At 57.2% G+C, this 23,295-nt stretch overlaps 1 protein-coding gene across 1 annotated transcript; it reads left to right on the top strand.

The window, feature by feature from the left end:
- Positions 1 to 1,019: 1,019 nt before the first annotated feature.
- On the top strand, positions 1,020 to 22,938 carry PTGS1 (prostaglandin-endoperoxide synthase 1). The gene is made up of 11 exons (XM_062207620.1): positions 1,020 to 1,091; positions 1,188 to 1,289; positions 6,994 to 7,110; positions 7,338 to 7,478; positions 7,614 to 7,757; positions 10,835 to 11,016; positions 11,126 to 11,209; positions 13,146 to 13,392; positions 15,200 to 15,486; positions 20,481 to 20,628; positions 21,856 to 22,938. Exons 1-11 carry the CDS (start codon positions 1,085 to 1,087, stop codon positions 22,209 to 22,211), a joined length of 1,815 nt encoding a protein of 604 aa, XP_062063604.1. The 5' UTR covers positions 1,020 to 1,084; the 3' UTR covers positions 22,212 to 22,938.
- Positions 22,939 to 23,295: the final 357 nt, after the last annotated feature.

Below are 23,295 nucleotides of genomic sequence, written 5' to 3'. Positions count from 1 at the left end.
GGATCCCAGAACCCCAGGGCCCCAGCTTGCTCGGACTGCCTGGGAAGCTGGCTTTTGTCCCAGTGGAGCACAGGAGCTACAGCTGGTGGCGGCGGTGGGCCTCCCTGCAAGGTCTCACCTCGGCCACCTGGCCTGGCTCCCACTTGGCACCCAGGGGTGCCTGGGAGCTGGCACAAAGACCTCTGAGCCCTTTGCCAGGAATTCCCACTTCCCAGGCCAGCAGGATGTACAGGGGAAACTGAGGGAGACAACCCGAGGGCGTGAGGACCAGGACACCGTGTGACCTTGGGCCTGTCCCCCTCTCCCTTCTAGACTCAATTTCCACAGCGGTGAGGAGGTGCTGATGCTGGGGTTCTGAAAGTTGCTGGTGGGTGTAGGTCTGGCTGGTGCACCTCCTCCCACACCCAGGCCGGCCTCTGTGACAACAGCACCTCCCAGGGACAGCACCTGGAGATTCCTGTGCATTACCTCTGGGATGGTTGCTGTCATTCTGCCCATTTTGTAGATGAGAACATTGAGGGCCAGAGAGGACAAGTACCTCATCCAAGGTGACACAACTGGGAGGCTGTGGAATCTGGGTTTGAACTTGGGTCTCCTGGACTCTAAGCCTGAGCTGTCTTTCCCATGGGGTCTGCCTACCCAGTCACAAGTTTCCCTTCCAGGAACCCACGTGCAGGCCGGCCCGACTGCCCGGTCGCCAGCCCCTTCTTTCTCTGCTGGGCAGGTGTGTCTTCACCCAGCAGTGTCCAGCCGTAGTCCTGTCCCCGAGCCCTGGGAGACCCTTGGCATTGCTTCTGGCCTCAATTTCCTACTTGCCACACGGTCGAGTTTTGGTGCCACCTGGCCTTCCAAGCTCAAGTGCCCTTAGTGGCAATCATAGGATGATCAATCAAACAGCTGGCCTGCGCGGGGGCCAGGGGAAGTGAGCGTCCGCGAGGTGACAGCCGGAGGGAGGGGCGGGGGTGGAGCCGCGGGATGGGTGGGGAGGGGGCGGGCCTGGCGGCCCGGAGCCTGGGCCGCCTTAGGAAGCGCCCAGGGAGGGAGCCGGCCGTCTGCGTCCGGCAACCATTAGCCACCCCACGCCATGAGTCGTGAGTCCGAGCCCGATGCCCACGCGCGCCCAGGGACCCTCGCGGCCTCGCGTGGGGCCTTGAGTGCCAAGCACAGCCGCTGTCTCTCCTCTGCAGGGAGCAGCCCCTCGCTCCGGCTCCCGGTGCTGCTGCTGCTGCTGCTGCTGCTGCTGCCGCCGCCCCCGGTTCTGCCTGCGGACCCTGGGGCGCCCGCGCCAGGTAGGGGTCCCTTCCCTGCCCTGGTCCCGCCTCCTCCTCTCCTCCGCCGGCCAGGTTTCTCCTTTTCTGCCTGCAGTGCCTGGGCATGGGGAGGGGGTTTGGAAGACCCTCGGGAGTGTGGCCTTGGCGAGGGGGATCTCGCGCGGCGTGGGCAGCAGGGACAGCTGCCCTCAACTGCCCCTCACCTGTTCCGGGCGCTCCGCTGTTTTCTGCGGGGGCCGGCGCCGGGGGTGTTGGGGGGGGGGAGTTGGAGGGGAAGAGCGTTCCCTGTGGCAGCCTTGAACTTTCTGGGGTTCCGCGAACACCGGGGTGGAAACGCACGTGTAGCTCCTGCGGCTTCCTCTGGGGGTGTAAGCCTCAACCGCGAGGTCCCGGTGGGGCAGATGGGGAAACTGAGGCTCGGGAGGGGCCATGGCATCCGGAGCTCAGGATTTGAACTGCGGTCTCTCCGACTATAGGTGCCTTGCAAAGCCTCCCGCCAGAGCCCTCCCCTCCGTGCTGCCCACAGTGGATCCTGGGTTCCTCGGGGGCTCTGTGGCCCCACGGGTCGATGGGAAAGTCAGATTGCCGGAAAATTCCACCCCTCCCTCCCCCACACGCCCAGGACCCAGGTGGAGGAATTTGCTCCTCTCTCAGCCAGCTTTCCTCCTCCCGGGGCTGCGACCTGGACCTAGTGCCCTCCACCTGGGGGGCGGGGGGGGGGGTCCTGCCCCTCCCTGGGGCTTGGTTTCCATCTGTGAAATGGGGTCAGGAGAGGATGGGGTGGGGAGCCATCTGAGCCTCAGCAGCGGGGTGCCAGGGATTTGGGGCTCAGAGGCACCTCTGCAGACTGCTGGTCAGACCAGGCTTGTGTGGGTGCGTCTGGGACAGCCGGGGAGGATGTGGACCGGGGGGGGGGGGGGGGGGGGCTGAGTGCAAGCCTGGTTTGTGGCCGGCTGGGGAGGAAGCTCCGTGTGGCCGGCTTGGCAGCCACTTCTTCCCTGCTCATGACAGCCCTGCCGAGGGCTAGAGCCAGACCCACTCGACACCAGGGGCCTTGGAGGCCTCGTGGCCGGTGGCTGGTGCTCGCCCTTCCGCTGGTTCCATGGCCATCTCCTAAGAACCCAGCACTTCCTCTGAGGCCCCATCTGCCCCATCCGGGTCCTCAGAGGTGTATAGGCCCCGGCCTGCCCGTCTTCCTTGGGCCGCTCTCTGAGGCACAGTGGGCTCCCGTCTTGCCTTTTCCTTCTTTGATATGTAAGGGTTTGATTGCTTACGTTGAAATTTCATGCCCCTGCTTTAGGCCAGAGGAAACTCACCGTCTGATGGTGGCGACAGAGATGCCAACAGATGGTCACTGCCGGGGCTCAGGGTCATGGCTGAGGGACACTCTGCAGGGCGCAGAGCTCAGGGCACGAGCAGCTGCCTGTCTGCAGGGAGTTGAGGGGGGCTTCCTGGAGGTGGTGGTATTTGAACGGAACCTTGCAGGAGATGCTGGGTGAGACCTGACTTTCTGATGCAGGCCATGGGCATGAGCCGGGGCACAAAGTGAACAGCGAGGGGTGGGCAGGTGACAGGGAGCTGCAGGGCGTGAGGCAGGGGCTGGGTGGAGGGGATGCAGGATGAGGTTCAGGGGCTTGGGCTGTGGGTGACAGGAGGGATGGATGAGGTTCTTCCCAGGACCCAGGAAAGACCAGCTGACAGGTCCGTGCAGGGGCAGAGGGTTTGGGCTGCCTTGGTTTTGAACGGAGGCCCAGACTCCCTGGGCACCTGCCCCAGGAAGCTGAAGCCTGCATCCTGCATTTACCCCTCACTCCCGTCCCCCACCGAGGGGAAGCAAAGGAGAGGGGGAGACGAGGGTGCAGGCTCCCCGGGGCCAGAAGGTGGCGGCATGGAACACTGTACCTGGGGGGACAGCCAGAGTCCAACTTGTGGGGCGAGGCTGTGCCGGGGGATCCTTCACGTTCAAGTCCAACCCCTCCAGCCCCTGGATTTGGCCGAGTGCCCTCTCCTGAGCTAGGGAGGAGGCATGACCTGGCAATCGGAGCTGCACGCCAGGCGGAAGAGCGGAGGGCAGCCAACCCTGGCACGTGGGGCAGGAGCCCAGCCGGGGCCAGGGCCTCTCTGCTGCCGCCTATCTCCAGCACCAGCTGAGGCTGTGAGCCGGGAGGGGCTTCCTCTCCAGCCGGGCCCTTCCTGCTGCTGGCACCCAGGACGGTGGCGCCTGGCGTGGAGCCGCCTGCCCAGCAAAAAGTGCAAGGACTGGAGCCGCCCCCAGCTGCTCAGAGCCCATGGTTTTCTCTTGGGCTAGGAGGCCCCCCGAGCTTCTCTAAATATTATTCTTAGGGGATTTGGGGCCAGCCTCCCTAACTGGCCTCTCCGGAGCCAGAGGACTTGGTGTTCCCTGGCCGTGCCTGTTCCCCCTCGGCCCTTGTCCTGCTCAGCCCTGAGCCTGGAGCCTCAACTCTTGGCCCCGGTGGGTGGGGGTGGGGACATTTCCTTGCCCAAATCTTTGGAGAGGTTTTGGAGCCAGGAAGTCCCAGACAGTCGTCGTCTACGGGGACACGGTCCAGCTGCTTGGTGGTCAGACCTCGTGGGCAGTGTGGGTTGGGGACCATCCCTGCCTCCGGGGCTGTGAGCACGCAGTGGGAGCAGGTTGTAGGGGTCTCTGCTGATGGGGCGAGGGTGGGGTTGGGGGACATACAGAAGAAATAACCGGGGAAGGCAGGAGGATCGGCTCCAGCCGGAGCAGGCTCCTGGAAGCCTTTGAGCTCGCCTGCTCCATCCTTTCCTTGGGAGATACAGGAAATGAGGCCCTGAGGGTGAAGAGACTCCCGAAGGACACAGAGCCTCCCTCCCCAGCGCCTGTGCTGGGTGTGGGGCACTCAGGTACCTGCAGCTCCCTGGATCTCTTTTTTGATGGTTTAGGGGTGTCTTCCATTCAGCACAGAGCGAAGTTGACATAAAGCATGTGGAATTGAAGTTAGACTGAAGGAAGGCCTTCCCGTAACACTCCTCAGAGACCTGGGCAGCAAGGGTTGCTGACCGCGTTCATTCAGGATTCTCCAGGTTCACCTTGAAGGAGCAGTGAGACACTGACCTTACCAGGGCTCACTCCCTGCCTGTGGAGCCAAGTCAACTTCCTTTCCTCCTCTTTCGGAATTCCAGGCCTGGGCACCTCCAGGAGGAGGAAGGGAGGGGAAGAGAAGGGAGTTCAAATTTTGGCTGTGCTACTTGGAAGCAGTGGGGCTTCAGCAAGCCTCTGAGCCTGGGGGTCCTCCTTGTGCTCCCCATCCCGGGGAGAGCAGAGCAGGTTCCGTGGGCACTGAAGGTCTTGGGCTTGGTCTGCTGGAACCCTGGCGTCCGCCAACCGTGACAGCCAACCACCCCAGCGCCCTAGGGCCCAGGCAGCAGCTGGTGCCCTTGCTGGGGAGAAGTCCTCCTGCCTCGGGGCAGCTGGTGTTTATGGAAAGAATGTGTTGGGGGGGGGGGGGACAGGCCCGTGGTGGGGGAGGGGCGCGATGGCCTCTCTTGGCTGGAGAGGGTTGTGGGCAGCAGCTTCGGCGTCTGGAGCGTGTGGCCCTTTTGTCTGCTGGGGCTACAGCAGCAAGCCCTCTGGTGAGGTCGCCGAGGTGTCTGGGAAGATGAGGGAGTCTCTCTGGCCCGGCTACAGGCGGGCCCGTCTCCCCAAGTCCTTTTGTTAATTGCACAAACATTTGTTCAGCTCTGGCCAGCACATCTGGATCCCGAGGCTGAGCCCTCGCTGTGTCGGGGAGGAGAAAGCCAGGGAAGGTGTGGCCGCTTCTCTTGGACACTCGTGGTGGAGAAAGCCTAGAGCCAGGGCCGGGATGGGTAGGGAGCGTTAGTGAGGACGTTTCGGGGGGCTCCCTGGAGGAGGCAGGCAGAAGGGTCAGGCCAGATGGGTAGATCGGGCAGGGAGCTGCTTTAATTAAGCTGTGGGGCTCAGAGAAGGGGCATCCACGGCATGTCTGGGCTGTGGGAGGATTGGGAGAATCGAGGCTGGGAAGAGGCGAGGGCTTCAGTCTTGTGCCTTGGAGTGGAGGTGGGGCCCCTGGTGCCAGAGAGCCTTGCGTTGGAGGCTGGGCAGCAGGGAGCAGGGGGATCTGTGGGAGCAGGAGAGCCCGCGTCGGGAGTCCCAGCAGGGGTGAGACACCCCTTCTCAGAGGGACCAGGTCCCGCAGGCAGCCCAAGGCTGATTCCGAGGCTCCCTGGTGCTTCTGGGCCTGTGGCTGTGGAAGGGGAAGCAGGGCCTGGGTCCCGCCAGCCTGCAGCAGCCTGATAAGACCTTTGTGCCTATCGCTTCTCGGCCTTTTGGCTAAGATCAAGTGTAAGACCTTTGTGCCTAAGCTGTTCCCCTCCGCCCCTCCCGCCATCACCCCTGCCCAGGCCACACAGATGCCATTGTGGGGCTGTGGGGAGTCTCCAGGGTTTAAGCAAAACTATTTGCATGATTCTTGAGAGTCTCTGTGTGGGAGTGGTGTGGGGGGGCCCTCTCTGTGTGTGGCAGGAAGTGGGGGGCAGGAAGACCTTGCTGCCCAGGGCCCAGCCCCAGAGATCTCAGGCCAGGCCTTGCCCGGGTCATGCCCTCCGATTGCAGCACCCCGAGGCGACCGAGCCAGCGTGGGGGTGAGGGGGCGTCCCAGGCTGCTCCTGCACTTTGCTACCCTCTTGACCCCCTGTAATCAGTTGCACAAATAATAAGGCTTCCCTGTAACTTTGGCTCTGAGCCCAGCGAAAAAAGAAGCATGTTTGCAGAAGGGATTCTGGTATTTTCTGTGCACAGTCAGGGAACCAGGCTCCCACCGGGACCCCAAGTCCTGGGCCCTTGGCCAAGCCACCAGCTCTCCCGGAGCCTCCCTTTGCTGAGTGTGTGTGTGTGTGTGGCACTCTGCAGGGGGCGGGGGAGAGGTGGACCCCGGGGACCCTGGGGTGCCTCTCAGAGGGCAAGGGGGCAGCGGTCAGGGAGGTCTTGCTCGGGACGTTCCCGGGAGGCCTGTCCAGCTGTGTGTCCCCTGCCCCCTGGGTGCATGGCCTTCCTCAGGCTCCTAGGGTCGGACGCCACCCCTGGCTTGGGCTGGTGAAGACCCGAAGCCTTCGTCTGTTCTCAGGGTTCTGGAAGATTGGACTTGATCGCCACGTCTGTGGTGGTGGAGTGGAAGTGAACGGGTGGCCAGCTGGCCAGGTGTGGCTTTCTGGCTTTCCTTTTCTCTGGCCTCAGTTTCTCCACCTGCAAAGTGGGCATTACACTTGTCCTTTGCTCCCTTTGGTAGAAGTGCAGGGAAGGTGCACAATCCTATTTTCTCAGAGCTGGGGGTGGGGTGGAGCTGGCCTTGGGGGAAGTCCCCTCCCCACCCTTGTCCCTTTTCTGAATGCCCAAGCCCTGCCTTTACTGTGGGCTTTGACGGGCAGGAAGCGAATGATCTAGAAGCCAGTGGCTGCTGCGTCTTATCATCACGCCTCGTTCCCCTTGGTGGCAGCAGGGAGGGCGGGGACTTTCTGTCTGGGTGCGACCAGGACCAGGGCCTGGCAATGACAGGCGAGGGGCAAGGGAGGGCCCCCGAGCAGAACTCTGATGTCAGAGAGGTGTCCCCCAGCGACTTAGGACGGAGCTGCCGCTTGGGGTCCCTCCGTCCCCATCGGGGGCCTGGGAGGGGGTCAGGAGGCGCCCCTGGCATGGTCTCTGATCCCCGATTCTCCCCTACAGTGAACCCCTGCTGTTACTTTCCATGCCAGCACCAGGGCGTCTGTGTCCGTGTCGCCCTTGACCAATACCAGTGTGACTGCACCCGCACGGGCTACTCTGGCCCCAACTGCACCGTCCGTGAGCCCTGCCTCCAGCCCCTTCCCCCGGCAGACCCCCACTTCCTGCCCTCCTCCCTCAGGGCTTGAGCCTGGCCCACCCGCCCCAGCCCTGTGCCCTGGCCCTGGCACGCGGCATCACTCCCCAGGCCCCAGCCTTACCCCCTGCCCCTGCCCCGCTCCCTGCCGGCCCTCAGCCCTGGCTACCTCTGGTCCCGCCGGGAGGGTCACCCTCGCGTCCCCCCGCAGCTGACCTCTGGACCTGGCTCCGGAGCTCCTTGCGGCCCAGCCCCACGTTCATCCACTACCTGCTCACCCACGTGCGCTGGTTCTGGGAGTTTGTCAATGCCACCTTCATCCGGGACATGCTCATGCGCCTGGTCCTCACAGGTGGGTGTGGGAGCGAGGACGTCTGCTGGTTCTTGGGGTCTGACAGGGGCGGTGGGTGGGGAGAGCGCAGGGGGAGGTGCGGGGCGGCAGAAGTGGTTGCAGCACCGTGGTCACCGCTCCTCTCACCCTCCGCAGTGCGGTCCAACCTCATCCCCAGCCCCCCGACCTACAACTTAGATTATGACTACATCAGCTGGGAGGCCTTCTCCAACGTGAGCTATTACACGCGCATTCTGCCCTCCGTGCCCAAAGACTGCCCCACGCCCATGGGCACCAAAGGTAACGGACACGGGCTGAGGAGCCGGGCCCGGGGGGTCACAGCGGGCACCCGGGTCTCCTCTTGGCGTGGAAGCAGGTGGAAGAGCAACAATCGACCCATTTCGCAGACAGGCGGACCTAGGCAAGGCGTATGCCCTGTCCAGAAGCAGGGACGAGGACAGGCGAGGCAGCAAAGAGGCAGGTCTGGCTATCGCGTCTTATTTCCAGGGCGCCTCTTGACTGGCACCCGGCCTGCTGTGAGTGGGATCCTGCCGGGGCGGGACTGACTTGGAAGTTGAGGTGTAGGAAGGGAGGAAGAGTGCGCGTTTATTAGGTGATAACTCCGTGTTAGATAGCTTTACGTGCTTCACCAGGGTGGAGTGCAAATAAGTTCACTTTTTTTTTTCGTTATTTGCCCAAGACCTCACTTGGTCTCATTGGCAGGGGTCTTGCTCCCAAGGTCGTCTACCCGTTCCAAACCTAGTGATAATTCAGAGTGCAGAGAAAGCTCACGTCCACCGCTGTTGTTTCAGTTACGGCCACACGGTGTCGCTGTTTGACGCTGGGTCCGTGCAGCCCCATGGTTGTGCTTAGGCGGCTTTAGCGCCTTGCACCTGTAAATTGGTCTCTGCCTTATTTTTATTTATATACATATGCATATTTGATATAAAGAGAACAGTTTGTCTGCTTGGATGGTTTCAGTCACACGATCAGCTGTTATTTCAATATCACGACTGTTCTGCCGGGTTAGCTGGATCAATGCTCTAACTTCCCTCTTGGAGAATCTCCTCCGGGTGCTCGATAGTGCTCCCTGCTGGAGGGCTCCAGGGGAGGCCATTTCAATCCAGACTATTTCAGCACTGGGCCTCACGTAAGGTATTGTGGGGGAACACTTTTGCAAGAGTGAGCCACTTCTCTTAATTCCTTTCTGAGGGCCTTGGGTGCAAAGTCATCTGATATTAACATAATTAGGAAAGTCCTCTCAATACTCCTCATAATGAGAGACACCCGCTTCAAGCTGATGCCTGCATGAAGGCATTTGAAACAGGGAGGCATGGCTGTCATTTGGCCCAGGGGCCGGGATGCTGGTTAAGGTGCTCCCATTGTCTGAGTCTGAGTCCCAGCTCCGGCCCCTGTTTTAACTTCCTTCTGACGCAGAGCCCGGGAGGCAGCAGGTGACGGCTCAGGTAGCTGGGTTCCTGCCACCCACACGGGAGACCTGGATCGAGTTCCCAACTCCCAGCTTCAGCTCCCAGGCCACTGTGGGCACTTGGGAAGTAAACCAGTGAGCAGGAACTCTGCCTATCTCTGTCTCTCAAAGAATTAAACAAAACTTTAAAGATAAGATAGGTTGGCAAGCTCTGTCCTGCAGGCCAAATCCAATCGGACCCCTAGTGTGGAAAGGCAGTGTTGCTGGAACACAGTCCTGCTTGCTTGTTTCTGGGCCGCCCATGGCTGCTTCCCGTCACAGCTGCGGGACTGAGGGGCTGTGACGCTGACCACGCGGTCTGCACTGCCTAGTGTGTTTACTCTCTGGCTTTTCATCAAACGAGTTTGCGGAGCCTTGATTTAAAGGATTCTACTTCACCAGTTTTTTTTAAAGTTTATTTATTTTATTTATTTGAAAGGGGGAGAGGGAGAGGGAGAGGGAGAGGGAGAGGGAGAGGGAGAGGGAGAGGGAGAGGGAGAGGGAGAGGGAGAGGGAGAGGGAGAGGGAGAGGGAGAGGGAGAGGGAGAGGGAGAGGGAGAGGGAGAGGGAGAGGGAGAGGGAGAGGGAGAGGGAGAGGGAGAGGGAGAGGGAGAGGGAGAGGGAGAGGGAGAGGGAGAGGGAGAGGGAGAGGGAGAGGGAGAGGGAGAGGGAGAGGGAGAGGGAGAGGGAGAGGGAGAGGGAGAGACTCCAAATATTGGTTTACTCTCAAAACCCCACAGCAGTTGGAGTTGGGCCAGACCAAAGCCAGGAGCCTGGAGCTCAATCCAGGTCTCCCTCATGGGTGGCAGGGACCCAGTGTTCCCCACCCCAGGGTCTGAATTAGCAGGAAGCTAAAATCGGAAGCAGGGAGGGACTCCAACCCAGGCACTCAGGGGCTGGCGCTTTGGCATAGCGGGTAAAGCTGCCACCTGCAGTGCCGGCATCCTATATGGTTGCCAGTTCAAGTCCCGGCTGCTCCACTTCCGATCCAGCTCTCTGCTATGGCCTGGGAAGAAGTGGAAGATGGCCCAAGTCCTTGGGCACCTGCACCCACATGGGAGGCCTGGAAGAAGCTCCTGGCTCCTGGCTTTGGATCAGCCCAGCTCGGGTTGGTTCAGCCATCTGGGAAGTGAACCAGCAGATGGAGGACCTCTCTCTCTCTCTCTTGCCTCTGCCTCTCTGTAACTCTGCCTTTCAAATAAAAAAATAAATTTTTAAAAACAAAAAACGCAGGCACCCCGATATGGGATGCAGGTGTCCCAAGCAGTATCTTAACTTCCACGCGTCACGGCGGTCCCAGCGTGCTAGTTTTCTGTGACGCTTAGGCTCTCGTGCAGCCCTGAAAGCCGCTGTCTGGGACAGCCATCGATTGCCTCGTTCGCAGATGATGAAACTGTGGCTCGGAGAGAGGAGTTGACTTACCTACGCTGGCATAGCCGGCAAACAGCGCAGCCGGTCACGGCCACAGCCACAGGAGTCTCTGCTCGTCTTTCCTTCTTTCATTTCCTGAATTTGTTTCCCATGGGAAAAGTTGCAAATCCACACGGAAACCAAGAAGAACGCGTAACGGACTCTTGTGCCCACCTCTGGGTTTCAACACTTAACCCGCAATCTGCCAGTCTCATGTCAGCTGTCCCCTCTCATTTCCTTTTTTTAATGGAGGAATTGTAAAGCAGATCCCAGAGGTTATGCCGTTTCACCCGCACCTTCCTCCAGGGTCTTTTTGTAGACAGAACATGGGGGGGGGGGCGGCTACCTGGTGATGGTGGGGGTGGGACGGACATGGTCCTAAGGAACCATGCTGGCCACCTGCTCAGATGTCTTCCTGGCGAGGCTGGAAGCCCCCAGGTCAGGGGCTCCATACGGGATACGGGAAGCAGCTACTGCTCTTTCCTGCCTCCCCGACCAGGGAAGAAGCAGCTGCCGGACGCCCAGGTCCTGGCTCATCGCTTCCTGCTCAGGAGGAAGTTCATCCCGGACCCCCAAGGCACCAACCTCATGTTTGCCTTTTTTGCACAACACTTCACCCATCAGTTCTTCAAAACCTCTGGCAAGATGGGTCCTGGCTTCACCAAAGCCTTGGGCCATGGGGTGAGTAACCAGCAGGGGGCTCAGGACGCCCTGGGCCTCCCTTGGCACGTGCAGGTCATTGGCGGTGCAGCCCCGGTGGTCTCAGCGGAAACCCCCCTCCCGTCCGCAGGTGGACCTGGGCCACATTTACGGAGACAACCTAGAACGGCAGTATCACCTGCGTCTCTTTAAGGATGGGAAACTCAAGTACCAGGTAGGGCTGGGCCCAGGGGTCGGGTGGTGCGAGCGGCCTCTCAGGGTGTCCACCAGTGAAGGCTGCTGGGGGATCCCTGGGTCGTGTCCGAGGAGGGCCAGCTCCTAGTGTCCCAGGAGGAGAGATGGTAAAGCCCGGGAGGAGGGGCCAATGAGGGGCAGACGTGGCCTCTTGTGTGGTCGGGGAGGTGAAATTTGGATCTCAACAGGAGCTGGGTGTTTGCAGCCTGTAGCATTCATTTAACCGGGGACTGCGGCGTGCCTGGCACAGGTGACAGTGACCATCGTCTGTGGCCACAGCCACACAAGCACTAGGACTGTGTAGCGCAGCACTGTCCAGTGGCGATGTGGTGTGGGTCACATGTGTAATTCAAGGTCCTGGTGGCCACGTTAAATAAGGGTGACAAGCAGGAGGGGGACTTGGGGGAGAGGAAGGGGGAAGTATGGTCCTTTTAGAATTTTATTTGTGGAATTCATGAAATCTGTTCTCTTTACATTAATAAAATTATAAAAACATAATTGTCTAAAAATTAGCACATGAATAAACCCATACCAATGGCCACAAATATGAAAAAAAGAGCAAAAAAAACTCACTCAGACAAGATGGATTTTACGTCTTTTTCTTAATGCAACACATCCAGAATACTGTTTCCACCTGCCATTAATAAGACACCTCCCGTTCTTTTTCTCATGATCCATCTTCAAAATCTGGTATGTGTGTTACACTCACAGAACACCTAAATTTGGATGCTAGATTTTCTTTGGGAAGAACTGGTCTGTGAGTAAGTAGATTCCCATGTCCAAGCATATTGTTCAAGCACAAGTAAAGGTTTTCCAACAGCTAAATACCAGTTTTAAATTGTGAATCCAGGGACAGGTGTTTGCTATAGTGCTAAAGAGAGCATTTGGGACGCCCGCATCCCGTGTCGGAGCGCCTGAGTTCAAGTCCCAGCTCTGTTTCTGATTCCACCCTTCTCTAATGGGCACCCTGGGAGGCAGCAGATGGTGACGCAAATGAATACTTGGGTCCCTGCCACCCTTGTGGGTGACCTGGGCTGAGTTTTTGGCTCCTGGCTTTGGCCTGGCCCAGCCTTTACTGTTGCAGGCATTTGGGGAGTGAGCCAGTGGGTGGAAGATCTTTTTCTCTGTCATGTCTGTTTCTGTGTCTTTCAAATTCAATAAATAAAAATTTAAAAATGTAAGCCTAAATCAATAACATCAGAGTTAAAGAAAATCCAACAAAATTCAATTCTTCGCTCACACTAGCCAACTCTCTAGTACTCAGTAGCCGCAGGTGCCGAGTGGCTACCCATACTGGAGCGTGCAAATCTAAACAAGGCCAGGGCAACCAGCTGTGATAACAGCCAGGGAGGAGAAGGTGCGGTGCCACCAGTGTTCAGAGGGTGGGGGGGACTCCCCTGGGAGGTTACAGGTGCCCAGAGCTGCATGAAAATCAGGAGGAGGAGGTGTTGGGGCAGGGGCACGAAGAGGAAGGGGCTTGCTTGCAGCAGAGGGCTCCTGTGCAAAGGCCCGGCCCTGGGGAGTAGTTGGGGGCAGCTCAGAGGGGAATCAGGGGGGTGTGTTTGCTGAACCTGGTGATGGAGGTGTGGGTGTGGGGGCCAGGGGAAGGAGTTCTGATGTCTGCCCAGAGCAGAGAGCCCTAGGATGAGGTTTAAGTCCGGGGCTGGTTGTTTTGCAAAGGTGCTCCGGCCGTGGTGTAGTGAGTGGGCTGTCCAGGAGTGTGACTGGGCATAGGGAGCCCACTTCCAGAGAGAAGCCAGGTTGGGAAAGAAGAACGGGTTGGAGTAGGACAGCGGCAGGAGAGACAGATCATGGGACTGATTGGAAGCCTTGGTTGAGAGCCCAGCAGCTGGAAGCAGGAGTCAGTTGGGGGAGCCCCTCCTCCCTCCTGGTGGCCAGGCATCCCCATCCCACAGGTGCTGGATGGAGAGGTGTACCCGCCGTCGGTGGAAGAAGCACCCATCCTGATGCACTACCCGCGGGGCGTCCCGCCCCGGAGCCAGATGGCCGTGGGCCAGGAGGTGTTTGGGCTGCTGCCCGGGCTCATGCTCTACGCCACGCTCTGGCTACGTGAGCACAACCGTGTGTGTGACCTGCTAAAGGCCGAGCACCCGACCTGGGACGACGAGCAGCTCTTCCAGACTACCCGCCTCATCCTCATAGGTGAGGGCCCCAGGCTGGCCTGAGGGGCACAGCGCGGGGGCTGAGAATCAGGCTCTTCTGCTTAGCAGCCGTGAGCGCCTGGGCGGGCGCCTCCTGTCCTGGGAGCCCCGCTCTCCAAACCTGTACGTTGGGTGCCTGATGCTGAGACGCTGAATGGGAAGGTGGCCAGTGCCTAGTAGGCATTCAGAAAGTGCAGGGTGACTGGCAGCCCCTTTGATTGGTCGCTTCCAATGCAGCTTTCACATCACACACACGCTGCACCTGGACGCACGCTGTGTCCCCAGCACGTGCAGGGTCAAACGCCAGCTTGCCCAGTCTTCAGGATTCTTCACGTGTCCTGATCTGTGTGTGTCTGCCTTCCTGGAGTGCAGGAGCTCCTAGGAGACTCAGGATATTTTAGTGTCCCCTACGGGGGCGAGTCTGCAGCCTGAAATGTCAGCTGGTTTCCTGCTTGGGAACTTGGCCCCTGCCAGGCCTGTCCAGACCGCATTCCCTCTGACTCACCGGTCACTTCCTTCTCTCCCTTCTGGGCACTACTGGGCATGGCTGGTCCCAATTATAGCGCCTGATTCACTGGGACCCGGAAGAGCCAGGGATCAGGGATAGAGGCTCTGAAGTCCCCACCCGGCAGAGATCTTGGCCAGAGAGGGCAAGTCTGTGTCTGGGAGCTGCCCAGCACACCGGGTGGTGATGGAGTTGTGTATAAGAGCAACATTCCTGAGACTGCACATCCAGTGCATGGTTCAATGCCCTGAGCACCTCATGAACCAGGTGTGATGATCCTGCTGGAAATAAAGATTCAGGAAGGCTGACTTATTCTCCAGGGCCACTCGGCAGAGGGAGACTTGCCCTAGGTCTGGCTGCCGCCCCAAGTTCCCTTTCCTGAGACTGAGCTGCTGCGAGGGGCGAGTATGGGCGGGGGATTCTCCCGCACTCCTGCACTCCGCCTCCCGTTTCTGCCCATGCACACGGAGATTCCCTGTATGCCAGGCCCTGTGCCCAGCAGTTGAGATGAATCCATTTTTTTTTCTGTCCCTCACCACGACCTTGTGGGTATTGTGATATTGCCAAAGTGGCACAGACTACAGATGAGCAAATCCAGGGTGATAGAGATGAAGGAACCTAGCAACTGGATCAGGTGAGGCCAGGCAGTGGACCCAGCCCTGCTGATTCCCAAGTCCATGGCTCCGGTCAGTTCGCCAAAAGCCAGTTGGCCAAGTTTCTCTTCATATCCAGTTGACCAGTCATCCTCCTCTTACGGAATGTGCAGTTGCTTCTCCCCCACTTGGTTTGCTTTGTAGCTGGTTTCCAAGCAGGCAGAGGAGGACTCTGGTCCTAAGAGTTCTGACATAGAAGAAAGACTTTTTTTTGAGATGTGTTTGGGAGTTGGCTCAGCATCTGGCCGCAGGGTCCCTCTTTGGCTGCAGTAGCAGTAGCCCAAGTTATCTCTTCCAAGCCCCCTCCTCACTCGCCCCCTCCCCAGGTCAGCCCTCCACTTTTCCATCTCCTATGGTCTCCCCCACCTCTTTGTAATGGGCCGTGGGTGGGTGGTCCCCCAAGGGTCACAGCACCAGTTCTTGGGCCCCTCCTTTGCCAGTCTTGCTCAAGCACAATCCCTGGTGCTCATCTTGGGATCTCAGTCTAACCCGGGATGGAAAGTTCTATTTTCACATCCCCTTACAAAGAGATGAGGTGGCCAAACGAGATTAGACAACAGCGACAAAGACGAGTCAAAAGCAAGCACTCTCCCAGGCAGTGTCCGCATGTCTGGGCGCCCTGACCCTGCTCCCAACCTCTCCCTGCACAGGGGAGACCATCAAGATCGTCATTGAGGAGTACGTGCAGCAGCTGAGTGGCTACTTCCTGCAGCTCAAGTTTGACCCCGAGATGCTGTTCAGCGTCCAGTTCCAGTACCGCAACCGCATCGCCATGGAGTTCAACCACCTCTACCACTGGCATCCGCTCATGCCCGACTCCTTCAAGGTGGGCTCGCAGGAGTACAGCTACGAGCAGTTCTTGTTCAACACCTCCATGCTGGTGGACTACGGGGTCGAGGCGCTGGTGGACGCCTTCTCTCGCCAGAGCGCTGGCCGGGTAAGCCTCGGGAGCGGCAGTGAGGGCAGCTGGGCTGGGGGACCCGAAGGCTGGCTTGCTCTGCTGCAGGTGCGGGTGCTGCCCCTTCTCCGGGCGGTGTGAGCACTCCTTCATGAACCCCCTGGCCCACATGTTCATGTGACCATAGCAGGCTTAACTGCAGGTGCTGGGGAGCCGGTGGTGAACAAGACGGTGTGGCTGTGTGTCCTTGTCCTTTGGGTGCTTACATGCTAGGAGGGGATAACGGTCAGATGACAGCTAATGTCATGTGCGTACTTCCCGGGTGCTCAGTGCCTTTGAGGTGTTAGGAGAATTGTTGGAGCAGGTTAAGGGCTGTAACACTGAGGCCGGCATTTGGTGCAAAGGTTGACACCCACATTCCATACCGGAGGGCCTGGGTTCGAGTCCCCGCTCTGCTTCTGCTCCAGCTTCCTACTAACGTGTACCCTGGGAGGCAGCAGGTGATGGCTCAAGTACTCGGGTCCCTGCACCCACATGGGAGACTGGGATTCATGTCAGGCTCCTGGCTTGGACCTGGCCCCATGGGCATTTGAGAGGCAAACTCAGCACATGGGGAGATAGTTCTCTGTCTCTACTTCTCTCTGTCTATATCTCTGACTTTGAAATATACAGAAAATAAAACAACAAAACAGAATTCCCATTAGGTGCACAACCTTGCTGATACCCTGATTTAAAAAAAGAAAAGAACCAGAGGACAGAAAGCTCACGGCGCTCTGGGAACTGAGGGCTGGGGTTATGGGCGAGGAAGTGATGTCTGAGCGAAAATCCGAAGGGTGGATGGGGGTTTCCCAGGGGAAGAGGCGGTATCAGCTACAAAGGATTATGTTCCAGACAGACGACAGCATGGACAAAGGCCCGGGGGTCAGAAGTCATGGAAGTTTGAGAACAGGTGGACATTCAGGGCGTGGTGACATGCGTGAAAGCATTTGTATGCAGTAAATATTAAATGCTGACATATTTATTTGAAAGAGAGAGTGAGAGTTTCCATCTGCTGGTTCCCTCCCTAAATGTCCACAACAGCCAGGGCTTGGCCAGGCCAAAGCTGGGAGCCAAAAAGTCCATCTGGGTCTCCCATAGGGGTGGCAGGGACTCAAGCACTGGCATCATCACCGGCTACCCCTCAGGAACTATAAGAGCAGAAGCAGAGGCCGGCGCCGTGGCTCAACAGGCTAATCCTCCGCCTTGCGGCACCGGCACACCGGGTTCTAGTCCCGGTTGGGGTGCCGGATTCTGTCCCGGTTGCCCCTCTTCCAGGCCAGCTCTCTGTTGTGGCCCAGGAGTGCAGTGGAGAATGGCCCAAGTGCTTGGGCCCTGCACCCCATGGGAGACCAGGAGAAGCACCTGGCTCCTGCCTTTGGATCAGCGCAGTGTGCCGGCTGCAGCGCGCCGGCCACGGTGGCCATTGGAGGGGAACCAACGGCAAAGGAAGACCTTTCTCTCTGTCTCTCTCTCTCACTATCCACTCTGCCTGTCAAAAATTTAAAAAAAAAAAAAAAAACAACAAAAAACAGAAGCAGAGCAGCCAAGGCAAGAACTGTGCACTCCAATATGGAGTGTGGATGTCTCGAACAGCAGCTTAACCCACAGCACGACACCCACCTCTGAGGGGCTGAAGGGTTTGTTCCTCCCAGTTCTTTGTGGAAGTCCTGACCCCCAGTAGCTCACCGTGTAACTGCATTTGGAGGCGGGGTCTTCGAGGAGGTAATTAAGGCTAAATGAGGTCATCAGCGTGGGCCCTAACCTGATGTGACCAGTGTCCCTAGAAATGGAGGAGAGTAGGCTGGGGCACCCCTAGAGGGGGCAGCATGTGGAGACAGATAGGGCAGGCCGAGGCGAAGGCCCCAGGGGAAACCTCCCTCCTGACAGCACTGATGGTGGTCTTCCAGCCTCACAGGGTGGGGGAATCAACTTCTGTTGTCTCGGCCCCCTCGGCTGTGGCGTTGTCATTGGCCGTTCCCACAAACAGCCGCAGCTTCTTTCCCTGGGATTTCTAATTGACTCCCTCTTTTTTTGTTTTAAGATTTATTTATTTATTTGAAAGGCAGAGTTACAGAGAGGCAGAGGCAGAGAGAGAGAGAGAAAGAGAGGGAGGTCTTCCATCCACTGGTTCATCCCCCAAATGGCCGCAGCAGCCAGAGCCGGGCTGTTCCGAAGCCAGGAGCTTCCTCTGGGTCTCCCACGGGGGTGCAGGGGCCCAAGGACTTGGGCCATTCTCCAGTGCCTTCCCAGGCGCATTAGCAGGGAGCTGGATTGGAAGTGGAGGGGCTGGGAATTGAACCAGTGCCTATATGGAATGCTGGCGCTGCAGGCCTGGGATTTTTCCCACTGTGCTACAATGCTAGCTCCTAATCGACTTCCTTTTCACTCTCCCTTCTCCTCCTCGTTTGGGAGTTTCTATCTCCTTCCTCCCAGAGCCCAGACCCCTCCTTTCCATCCGTGACCTTTTGTGCAGCGGCACTGTGTGGATTTAGCTTTCCTCCAGGAGATTTGCCTGAAATTGGCATGCGCTGCTGCCAGTGGGCAGCTGCGGGCTGGTTCGTGGCCTCTGGATATGGACAGAGACAATAGCCACTGTACGGGGCTGCGTGGTCTCCAGGCGCTTTCAGGGCATGACCAGGATGATCCGTGTGGAAAGCCCAGCATTGTACCGGTGTCCCCCGTGTGAGGTGGACCGCATCAGAGGCGTGATGCGCCGAGGGGACTTCGTGTGAGACATGACCAGAGGGCTTCTCCCAGGAATCGGCACGCCTGGCCACCCTCTGCAGGTTACCGTGTGCCCCACGCCATGGCATCGGCTTTGCATGCTTATTCTGCTATATTTGACAACCACCGTGTCAGGTGGATGCTCTGAGCAGCCCCATTTTTACCTAATGAAGGAATTCAAACTTAGCGCAAGTCGCTGCCTGAGGTCCCTGCATTCTTTTCCCTAGGGCTGCCCTAAAAGGCACCCTCAACTGGGTGGCTTGAAACAGCCCAAACGTGTTTGTTCACAGTTCTAGAAGCCGGAAGCTGGAAATCAAGGTGTCAACAGGACCGCGCCTTTCTGCAGGCGCTAGGAGGGCACTGTCTGTTCTGTGGCTTTCTCTTAGCTTCCGGGGGTGGGGGTGGCTGACAACCCTTGGTGCCCCTTGGCTGGCACACACATCCCTCCCATCTCGGCCTCGTCGGCACCTGGGGTTCTTCCTGTGTCTGTCTCTTCTTATCTTGCAGGGACACCAGTTACTGGACTAGGCCCACCCCTCTCCAGTATGACCTCATCTTTTTTTTTTTTTTTTTTTTTTTAACTTGAGAGGCATCGTTACAGACAGAAAGAGGGAAAGACAGAGTGAGAGAGAGGTCTTTGATCTGCTGGTTCACTCCCCAAATGGCCGCAACAGCTGGAACTGGGCTGATCCAAAGCCAGGAGCCAGGAGCTTCTTCCGGGTCTCTTTCATGGGTGCAGGGGGCCCAAGCACGTGGACCATCTTCTGCTGCTTTCCCAGGCCATCAGCAGGGAGCTCGATTGAAAGCAGAGCAGCCGGGTCTCAAACCAGCACCCATATAAGATGCTGGTGCCACAGGCAGATGCTTAACCTTCTACGCCACATGTGTGACCTCATCTTAACTTGATTACATCTGTGAGGATTCTGTAGTAGTCGCCCTCTCCCAAGGGGAGACCACGAGTGGATGCCTGAAACGGGAAACAGTACCCACCCCTGTACATACTGTGCACACAAAGTCCAATTTATAAATTAGGCACAGAAATAGATTAACAACAATAACTTATAATAAAATAGAGCAATCATAGTCGTACACTGAGAGTAAATATCTTACTGGGTGTACTCCTCCTTCTGGGGGTGACATGAAGTGCTATATAATGCCTACGTGGTGGGCTGAAGTCAGGGGGACGACGTAGGCCTTGTGATATAGCTTAGGGGTGTGTGTTCACAAGCGCTTAGGGGTATGTTCACACTTCCCAGAGGAGTGTTGCAATTTAAAGCATGTATGTAATGTGTTTCTGGAGTTTCCATTTAATAATTTCAGACCATCGTTGATAAATGAAACTGCAGAAGGTGAAATCGTGGATAAAGAGGGGCTACCGTGTTTGTAAACAAGGTCTCATTTGCAGGCACTGGGGGGCAAGGCCTCAAGACATCTTTGGGGGGGGTGCGATTCCACCCCCAACAGTCCTACAACTTGAAAATGGTTGGGCTGGGACTGGGGCAGTCCCTGTTTGCTTTGCTCCAAGGTGTATAAATTCCTGCCCAGGTACACTTGCTCTGTCAAAACAGAACTCCCTCTTCAGTGTTAACATTGTCGTTTCATCCTGAGCAGTGGCGTTCTCTTTAGCCTCATGGGCCTCAGCTGTTATGAATCAGAATGTGTTTTTTTAAATATTTATTTATTTGTTGAAAGGCACAGTTACAGAGCAAGGGGGTGGGGAGAGAAATTTTCCACTGCAACACTCCCAAATGACTGTCTCCTGTGAGGGTGGCAGGGCCCAGGCACTTGGGCCATCATTTGCTGCCTTCTCAGGAACATTGGCAGAAACCCGGGTCAGAAGCAGAGGAGCCAGCACTCCGTTCTGTGTTCCAGTATGGGATGTGGGGTCCCAGGCTGCAGCAGCTTCACCCACTGTGCCACAACGCTTGCCCCTAAGAGTGAAAATCTTTTTCTGGATACTTTATCTCACCAGGTTACCTGGGCTTTGAACCCTGTTTTCTCTCCCTTCACAGGGGAGATAATACAAAGGACTGGGGAACACCGTGAGTCGAGTCCCTGCAGGGGTTCTCCCAGCCCACTGCACACTGGAGATTCAGAGAGCGTGGCAGTGGGAGGCCAGATCCCTAGCATCGTGGCTGCTAGGTCGGGCCAGGCTCTCTGTCCTGGCTGGGATGGACATGTGTCTTGACGTTCTGAGAAGCTCACACGGGCTCTGGGATGGCCCGGCCCAGCCTGGCTGTCAGACCACAGCAGTGTCTGTCCCTCTGCAGATTGGTGGTGGCAGGAACATTGACCACCATGTCCTGCACGTGGCCGTGGAGGTCATCAAGGAGTCTCGAGAGATGCGGCTGCAGCCCTTCAACGAGTACCGCAAGCGGTTCCGCTTGAAGCCCTATGCCTCTTTCCAGGAGTTCACTGGTGAGCAGCTGGTTCCAGACACAGTCCCCGCTCTGGGGGAGCTCAAGGGAGGGGGCATCAAGGAGACAGAGTGGGGCCGTCCCTGGGATGCTGGGAGTCAGGAGTGGTGAGGGAAGAATGGGCGTGGCTTCCAGCAAAGGGTTTATGCTGAGGGGTCAGTTAGTGATGGGAGGTTGGCACCACACAGGATTCCATGCTAGAGTTTTGGGGTTTATTTTACCGAGTGGTTCGTAAGTACACATGGATGGGCCAGCTGCATAAGGATCATTTAGAAAGCGGGTTAAAATACAGAAAATCAGACACCTTCTCAGAGGTTCTGATTCAGTAGACCTGGGTTCTACCCAAGAGTCTCACTGTGTGTGTGTGTGTGTATCTGTATATGTATATATCTGTATATGTATATCTGTATGTAAACACCACACACACACACACACACTCACACTCACACTACCTGACTGGCAAACTTTACTGCAAGTTCCTCACTCATACACTCACATACATATACACAAATGTATACATAGTTTTTCCAAGATTCCCAGATGCTGGGTGGCCCAGCTGAGAACCCTTATCACAGCTAATGGGGAGCCACTGAAGCCAGACTGTGACGTGAGCCGTGCCCAGTGCCCTGTGAAGCATGGGTTTGAGGAAATGGGTAGAGACGCTCCGTGTCGGTCTCCTCGTGGTCACTACGTGTGAGCGTGCACTTGTCATGGGGGTGGGATCATTGATTCTGGGGTCAATGAATGAGTTCCCCACTCCTTGTTACACTTGAATCCTCCATGACAGATGGGCCAGAGGGAAGACTGTCCCTGAATTTCTCTGCGAGCTTGGACACGTTACCTTGTATCTTTGATCTCTGGTAGATTAAATGGACTCAGACCAGGATGAGAGACCCTGAAACTTGCCTGTGACAGAGGCAAGATGGGTCGTGTTCTCCTTGTTGTAATGATCAGGTGATAAGGGCCCAGAGAAGTCACACACTGCTGGGTGGCAGATCCAGGCCCCGTGACTCTCCCTTCCATAGCACATGCCTCCCCGAGTCTCAGTGCAGGACAAGGGGCAGTATTTCTGCTTTCCTTCGTGATTCTTCCCCCCAGGGCCAGCAAGGCCAAAGTCCAGGGCATTTGTCCAGTTGCCCAAATTGCTCCTCTAGAGTCTCTGTTGTCCCAGAGAGACACGGGTCCCGAAGCTTCCCATGGCTCTGACTCTGGCTTCTCCCGCTTGTAGGAGAGACAGAGATGGCAGCGGAGTTGGAAGAGCTCTATGGAGACATTGACGCCTTGGAATTCTACCCGGGGCTGCTTCTGGAAAAGTGCCAGCCAAACTCCATCTTCGGGGAGAGCATGATTGAGATTGGGGCTCCCTTCTCCCTCAAGGGTCTTTTAGGGAACCCCATCTGTTCCCCAGAGTACTGGAAGCCAAGCACATTTGGTGGTGAGGTGGGCTTCAATCTCATCAAGACAGCCACACTGAAGAAGCTAGTTTGCCTCAACACCAAGACCTGCCCCTACGTCTCCTTCCGTGTGCCCAGCTCCAGTGGGGACGATGGGCCTGCTACGGAGCGGCGATCCACAGAGCTCTGAGGGTTCAGGGAGGCAGATTCCGAGGGTAAAGCTTTGTGCTTGTCATTGTGGAATGCCAAGGCCAGACGCACTGGTCTTAAATGTTGGTCTTTCGGTTTGGCATCGTGAATGTTGAGGTTGACATTTAGACCTTTGTGTCTCACCTGTTACCAGAATGTTGTAATTTTTGTCATACTGAATACTGAGTTTCTGGTTAAGTCATCAAAGTGTTAGGAGTGGTTCTCATTTGGCCTACCAGAACGCTAGCTCCTGGTTGACAACTTAGAACGTCATTAGGCATTCTAGAATATGGAGCTCCAGAAAGTTAGGGGGTTACTTTGCATCCTAGAATCTGGGTGGCCTACCAGAATGTTGACTTTTTGATTGGCGATTCAGAATATTGCATTCCTGGTCGCTAATCCAGAACAAAGGTGGCTAGGCCAGATCCGACCTGATCTGATTGTCTAGAGGCTCATCCAATTCATTTTCCTGTTCGGTAAAACAGCCACAGAACAGAAGAACCTAAGCCCAACAAGAGCAAGAACGCATTGCCTGCACCTGCGCCTGCACTGAGGGGACGAGGTGGTGGGGTATTCTTTTCCACTTAGACCCTGGTCCAAGGAGGTAGAGAGAACAGGTGTTTTTTTTTTTTTTTTTTCCCGACGCTGTTGGTTGGAAGCCACCGGAGCTCTGTTCCCATCCAGGGCTGAACTCATGGCAGCTGTTTCTCATGAAGCTAATAAAATTCTCTTTCCAAAGTTGCCTGTGGTGTGCGTTGTTTGGGTCCATCCGGAAAAGCAGCAGCAACACTGAAGTGGCCATTCTCCGAGCCGCCGCTAGGTGTGCTAGAGATGGCGGCGTGCGGCTCCCTCCTGGAACCCCGGGTCCTCAGTGTGCAGATGACTTTCCACGGTGCCGTCACTTCTGCCCACGGGGCAGGCGTTGCCCTTCCCCCACCACTTTCCCACAACCCTCATCCCCAGCCCCAGGAGATGCGGCGTTCGGTTCAATCAAAACCAATTCCTCCGGTACAGAGCGTTCGGAGATGGGGGGCACCTGGGTAGGCATGCACTTAACTGTGCGCAGGCTCAGTCCTCGACAGCGG

This window comes from Lepus europaeus, chromosome 12 (assembly GCF_033115175.1).
Source record: "Lepus europaeus isolate LE1 chromosome 12, mLepTim1.pri, whole genome shotgun sequence".
NCBI lineage: Eukaryota > Metazoa > Chordata > Mammalia > Lagomorpha > Leporidae > Lepus > Lepus europaeus.
This window is presented reverse-complemented; position numbering and strand designations above follow the sequence as displayed.